Raw genomic sequence first — 6,890 nt, forward strand, 5'->3', positions numbered from 1 at the left:
GGACCTGGGCTAGGACTGGGTCTGGGGGTTCCTGGAAGTCGGCAGAAATTCCTACTCAGTGGGAGGGGTGGAGGAGGTACGCCGGAGTTGTGGGGGGTGGCCTGAAGGGGTGGGAGAGGGTCTGGCCCACGCTGCGCCTGGGCTGGGACTGATCCCACCGGTGCAGGGTAGCAGGAAGCTCTCCACACACTCACCGGACCTGGGCTAAGACTGGCCCAATTCCTTTTTTTCTTCCCCTTTCTCTCCATTCCCTCCCGCTGCCTCCATCTCTTGTGCTTTGTCATAGTTTTATCACATACTTCAATATTCATGTCAACATTTACCCTTTATTCTTTTTTATTTTAATTTTTAATTTTTTTTTTTTGGTATTCTAGGGAAGGGTTTACAGGGTGTTCAGGGTCTCACTACTATATTAGACTCATAGTGATTCTCCTGTTTACAGCCTCCCAAGAGCTGGGAATCAGGCACCCACCACCATGCCCAGTCTCAATCATCGTCTCATTATTTTGTTATTTTCTTGATTTTTTTTTAACATGTTTTTCTAGGTGAACTTTTCCTCCAAATTTAATGGACACTTTGATTGTATTCATATAGCTATATTAAATAATTTGAAGACATGTGATCATTATACTATCTAGGTTTTGTCTATTGAATGTCTGTATAGAAGTCAGATGATTTTTTTCCCCCCATTAGGAGTGTATTCCTACCGTCTCCATTCTGTGCAACCCAGGAATGAGAGCTCGTCACTGGAAGCAGATGTCAGAAATTGTAGGCTATGACTTGACTCCTGACTCTGGAACTACACTGAGAAAAGTTTTAAAGTTAAACCTTGCACCATACCTGGATAAGTTTGAAGTGATAAGCGCAGGTGCAAGCAAGGTACGCGCACAGATCAGCAGCACCGTGGCAGGTTGACGGGAGGATTGCTAGTGTGAATCTAGCCTGGGCAACTTAGCAGGACTGTCTCAAAATAAAAAATGCCTGGAGGTGTAGCTGAGTCCCTGGGTTCAAGTCCCAATATTGAAAAACAAAAACAAAATGACCAAATCTGAAATCCTTTATTTGATGAATTTGCTGATCTAATAGTAATAGTTTTTGTTGTGGTTGAATGTGTACAGTACTGAGTAGTAGTTGGAGGAGAATTATGGTTAAATGTGTCATGCACTGAACAATAGTGTGGGGACAGAGTGACAAAGGATTACCCTTTTTCACATGCAAAGCATATACTTGCTTATCTTGAATCCAGACTAGAAATGGCCCCTTTCACTTCTTTGTAATTCTGCCACATTCTGACAGTACACCAGTACTGATGCGGAGTTATTCCAAGACTGCTGGATGGATATATGTGTGGCATCCCATGTGGTGTAGTGAGGGGATGCTCCAGAAAGTGAGTATAGCTCTAGAGTAAGGGTTCTTCAAATGCACCAAAAGCACTTCTAGACTACAGACTGCCTGCAGAAAGCCTCCTCCAGAAAAAGCCCAGCAGGCATTTTATTCTATTGTTCATTATTAAAATGGACAGTAATTAGTACTTACAGCAGTAGTGTTCACTAAGTGAATGTTTAACAACTACATTCTTAAAAATCTTTAAATTAAAAGAAAGTATTTCTAACAAAAATTTATTATATAGTCACAAAGTATCTTAAGCAAATGATAGTGTAATAATGTACCAATATTTATTGAATTATCTAGGAAAAATCAATATAGTAAATAAGTTCCTTTTTTTCTACCACCATGCTATTTTTTCTTTCTCCCTTTTAGGAATTTTCTTTAGAAAAAGCCATGCATGCAATGATAGGAACTTGGGATGCTATTTCTTTTCATATAAGCCTATATCGTGATACTGGAGTCTATATTCTTTCTGCAGTAGATGAGATTCAAGCAATCCTTGATGATCAAATTATAAAAACACAGACAATGAGAGGCTCACCTTTTATCAAACCATTTGAAAAAGAGATCAAGGTACGTTAAATGTGATAGATAGCTATTGGTCATTTATACAAATCTTAATCTCATTACATACACACTATCTTGAGAATAAATCAATTTATTGGATGACTTTTTTTTAGTGTTTTTAGTAGAGGGTCTCACTACACAGATCAGACTTGCAGTGATCCTCCTGTTTTCAGCTTCCCAAGCTCTGGAATTATAGGCACGTGCCACCATGCCCAGTTTCAGTCAAAGCTCAGTGTGCCCCGGGGGCAGGGCTGGTATGACATACCAGAGATCAAACCTCGGGTCCCTGCATCTGCCTAAGCAGGTGCCTTAATCTGCTGAGCTATCTGGCTGCCCTTTATTGGATGACTTTTTAATTAATTTAATTTATTGGTGCATTTTAGGTGTACATAATGATCACATCATAGGGAATTTGTCCCTATACATGATATATCTTGATTCTTTTTCTTTTCCCCTTTCCCCTTCCTCCCATCAACCTGTTGCATGACTTTTTAAATGTTAATTCAGGGCTGGGGATATAGCTCAGTGGCACAAGTCACCTGCCTGGCAAGTACAAGGTTCTGGGTTTGAGCCCTAGTACCAAAAAAATAGAATGAGATAAAATAAATGTTTATTCAAACCAGGTAGAATATAGAAACAAACATTTTTAAATAAACATAGAAATGGATCTGAGACATCAGTGATTTTGAAATTATGTTTTATTAAAATTTTCTCCAATGACAGTAATAGACCCTGGAAAAAAAGTTTATATTGTGGGTTTCTTCTTTCTTTCTTTGTGTGTGTGATGGGGGGGTAGGACTGAACACTATTCTGCCCAATATTCTGGGGTGAGGGGGCAGGTCTCCATGATTTGTAAATTTCATGTCAATAAAAAATTAGAGATATAAAGTTTTAGCAAAGGAAAGACATGTTATTGGATACTTTATTGGAAAGGGAGGAAAAGAGATAGCTACCCTGATGGATCAGATTAGAGGGCTCTGGAAAAGTAGAGGACCCAGCCTTCTCCCCGCTTTTTTTTTTTTAATTTTTTTTAATTTTTTTATTATTTTATTTTTATTTTATTTGTTTATTTATTTATTTTATTTAGTGTGTGTGGCCAGCTCAGCCCACCAGGGGGCCGATGCTGGCTGGCATGTGGTGCTGGGGGATTGAACCGTGGTCCCTGTGCTTTGCTTAGCTTAGCTTGTTCTAAGTAGGTGCTTTAGACCACTGAGCCATCTCACCAGCCCCTCTCCCCGCTTTTGAAACAGGGTCTCACTGTGTATTTCAGGCTGGCCTTTGAATGCAGGATGTAGCTCAGGCTTGCTTGAGTTTGAGGTCCTGCCTCAGCCTCCTGGATTCTGCAATTACAGGCTTGGTACCACCATGCTGCCAGCTTCAGAGGGCCATTGGTTCTTCACTGCTTTTTATTGGGTGTTAGGGCCCTCACCCTACCTAGGATTTGTAATAATCTAATTGGTTACTTTAGGCTCTAGGATCACACCCCGGGTGCCATCATCTCTCAGTGCAGATTCCTAAATGAACTTCATTTGATTTTCTTCATCCTGTCAGAAGAATTTATGGGTTAGTTAAGAGGGTTTTACATACAAGATTGAATTAACCAAAAAGCTTACTGAGGCATTTATCCTGTTGTTTTCTCATCTGTCCAGGTATCCTCTTTCCTCCCCTTCCTACTTTTCCCTTCTTTTCTCTCCCTTCCCCTCCCCTCCCCTCTCCTCCCCCCTCTCCCTTCCCCTTTCTCTTCTTCCCCTCCCCTCTCTTTCCCTCCCTTCCACTCTCTTTCCCTCCCCTCCCCTCTCTTCCTCACTTCTCTTCTTTTTTCTTTTCTTGGGATTTGGATTGAACTTAGTAGATCTGTACTTGTTAAACATAACACTGAGCAGAGATAGTTGGTGCTCAGTGCTGTTGATATTATTTCTAATTTGAGAAAGCTTAGACCAGTGGTGGCGAACCTGTGGCGGGAATACCCCAGTGGGCATGCAGAGCCCTGTCTCTCTTCACATACGTCAAACTGCCCAAGCACTGGATAACTGTCATTTTTTGGAAATCAAAACCTCTATATTCAGGTTTGATTGCAGCGTTGGCACTTTGCGATAAATAAGTGTGTTGGGGTTGCAGTTTGGGCACTTGATCTCTACAAGGTTTGCCGTTACTGGCCTAGATCCCATTTCAAGCTATTTTCTCATAGCATGTAGTAAAGTTTTCTATGTGATTCTTTAATTATATTTATGAACAGCTAGTATGGGTAACAGAAAGCATATGATTAATAATAATTAACGGCTTCATGCTGTAACTGAGTACAGTGGGTTTGCTCTTTGGTGAGTGCAAAACCAATAAAACTCTACCAGGATATAAAAGACTGAAGAAAAGTGTATTCGTTTCATCAAGTAAGGAGACACTGGAGATAACTCCCAAAGCAGTGTCTCCCTGAATAAAGGAAGCAGGGGCCTTTTGCTGGAATAGTATACGTATTCATACTGGAGAAACTAGTCATCGCATGTAGGGGTGGGCACATTGCTGAGCATGCATAGAAATCATGTTTGTTCGCATATGTACATAGCATGGTCCAAGATGGTGGACAGTAGTCCCCTCGTACCCTGCAGAGAATTTAGCATTATAATGAGATTATAGTGAGCAGAATTTACTCTGTGTCACCTAGAAGAGGAACAGGGTGTGGTTTTCTCTGGGAGGCCTTATCTAAAATAAGCAGCTTGGGAGAAAAGGATGTTAGCAGTCAGCATCCCCATGGGTCCTGGGGGCAGCACAGATGCTTAACCCTGTGTCTGTCCAGCAGTTAACAACTAATAGTATCAGAATTTAACTGGAGACTCCATGAGTTGGTGAAAAGACAACTCAATTGTTTTCTTTAATATTGATTGATTTCTAACCATAAGCTGGATACTGCTCTATGGGCTTTACATTTATTAGCTGATTTAATCCCTACAACATACCTTCAAAGTAGGCACTACTTTTACTTATATAAATAGGCAAGGAAACCCCCAAGCTCAGGAGGATCCCTAATTTGCCCAAATTATCGTAGCTAATAAATGACAGAGCTGAAATTCAGGTCAGGGTAATTGTTTTGTTTTATTCTATCAGCTATAATTTTCACTTTATTTTATTTTTAATTGACAAATAATAATTACCTATTTATGTGATATATTATGATATTTTCATATATGTTTACAATATGGAATATTTAATTTGAGCATAAATAGCATTTTATTAAAGATCTTAGCTACCATGACTCAGAAAATCTTCCAAAGGACATGGAGTTGGACATTTCCTATGAAATGGGCCTGCTAAGGTATGCTGATTGGCTTGGATGTCTGTTATAGAAAGTTCTTATATACCAAGAAGAACTTAAAAAGTAAATTTAAAATGCTCTGTTAGAGCTTTAAAAAGGAAAGATGAGAGGTCTAATTTCTTGATACATAGGATTTTGTGCCACATACAATATTTAAGAACAATGGTGGGAAATCATATAGTCTTCAACTAATGAAATATCTTATTAACTCTAGGCAATGTATGAAAATAAGGGAACTTATTTTACATTTTCTCTTTTTTTCTTTCTCTTCTCCTTTCCTCTCCTTTCCTTTCCTTTCCTTTCTTCCAAATTGTATTGATATACAGTAGGATTCCTCAACATGGAACTGTTGGTATTTTGGCTAAATAATGCTTTGTTATGAGGGCTGTCCTGTATACTGAAGGACATTAGCAGTATTTCTGGCTTCTATCCACCAGCTATTAATAGCATTCTCCTTTGTTGGCTCTGATAAATGAAAATGTCTCCACTGTCAAATAGTGTAGTGAGAGGCAAAATCACATACAGTTGATAACCACTTAATACAGATAACTATGTTTTGAGTGGACCTACGATGGTTCTCCTTAGAGTTTAGGAAAATCACTTTATAGTCACTTCCAAATGTACCTTTCAGGGGGGCTGGAGAGATGGCTCAGTAGGATAAGCGCTTCCCTGGCAAGTGCAAGGGTCTGAGTTCAATCCCCAATTCTGCAAGGGGAAACCCCCCCCAAAAAAATGTACCTTTCAATGCTTTAAGAAACTTTAGACTTCCTAAAGTTTACTTAAGTCTTTGTGAGATATCCATAAATGGTCTTAAGCTGTAAGCTATTTGAATTAATATAAAATTTATATTAATAGTAAAATTTAAGTACATTTTTCTATAATTTATAACTTTTCTTTAATAACTAGAATTTAGCACAGTGTGTTTTTCGTTAAGGCCTGGGAGGACCGTCTGATCCGAATACAGGAAACAATAGATGAGTGGTTAAAAGTGCAAGCTCAGTGGCTCTACTTAGAGCCCATCTTTTGTTCTGAGGATATCATGCAGCAGATGCCAGAGGAAGGACGCCAGTTTCACACTGTAGACAGACACTGGAGGGATATCATGAAGTTCTGTGCAAAAGATCCAAAGGTGAAGCATTTGTTTTCTCTCTTGCAGTGGGTGAACCTTTGTTTTTGGATATTAAAGCATTTGATTATTTTTTTTGTGATTACAAAAAATAAGCCCTAGTCCTTGTATACAAAGTGGAAAATTCAGAAAAATATAAGTATAAAATGATTAAATAATTCTTCTCATCAGTTTATAATATACATTACTTTCAACTTTTTAGTATGCATAGTACGTATACTTCACATGTATATTTAATTCATTTGGCTTCTACCATGTGTATACAATCACTGCTTCCCTCCTGACAAAATAAATAGGCAAGAACAAGTAGAGGCAGAATAGTTGATTAGCGCACATGACTTTCTATAAGCAATGAAGAGAAAAAAGGAATCTACTCCTCAGTTGGTCTTAATGCTGTGTGTCTCTCTGAGTGAGTATAACACCTTGTTGCATGTGATTTTAATGTTAAAAGACTTGTATTTTATTTGATATTCTTTTTTATTTTTATTTTTTTCATAATTT

The 6,890-nt window shown here is 38.7% G+C and overlaps 1 protein-coding gene across 10 annotated transcripts in view; it reads left to right on the forward strand.

Moving 5' to 3' along the window:
• Positions 1 to 6,890, forward strand: part of Dnah12 (dynein axonemal heavy chain 12) — a 186,845-nt gene that overhangs the window by 68,076 nt on the left and 111,879 nt on the right. For 9 of the 10 annotated variants that reach the window (XR_002821196.1, XM_023715784.1, XM_023715785.1 and 6 more), the window contains exons 18-20: positions 694 to 879; positions 1,762 to 1,962; positions 6,198 to 6,392. Coding sequence is in view for 9 of the 10 variants with exons in the window: in XM_023715784.1 (XP_023571552.1) it covers positions 694 to 879; positions 1,762 to 1,962; positions 6,198 to 6,392 (582 nt within the window). In the remaining variant the exon portion in view is untranslated. Of the gene's footprint in view, positions 1 to 693; positions 880 to 1,761; positions 1,963 to 6,197; positions 6,393 to 6,890 lie in introns of those variants that run through there. The other variant, XM_023715792.1, reaches the window with a different exon arrangement.

Source organism: Octodon degus, unplaced genomic scaffold (assembly GCF_000260255.1).
Source record: "Octodon degus isolate 3935 unplaced genomic scaffold, OctDeg1.0 scaffold00043, whole genome shotgun sequence".
NCBI lineage: Eukaryota > Metazoa > Chordata > Mammalia > Rodentia > Octodontidae > Octodon > Octodon degus.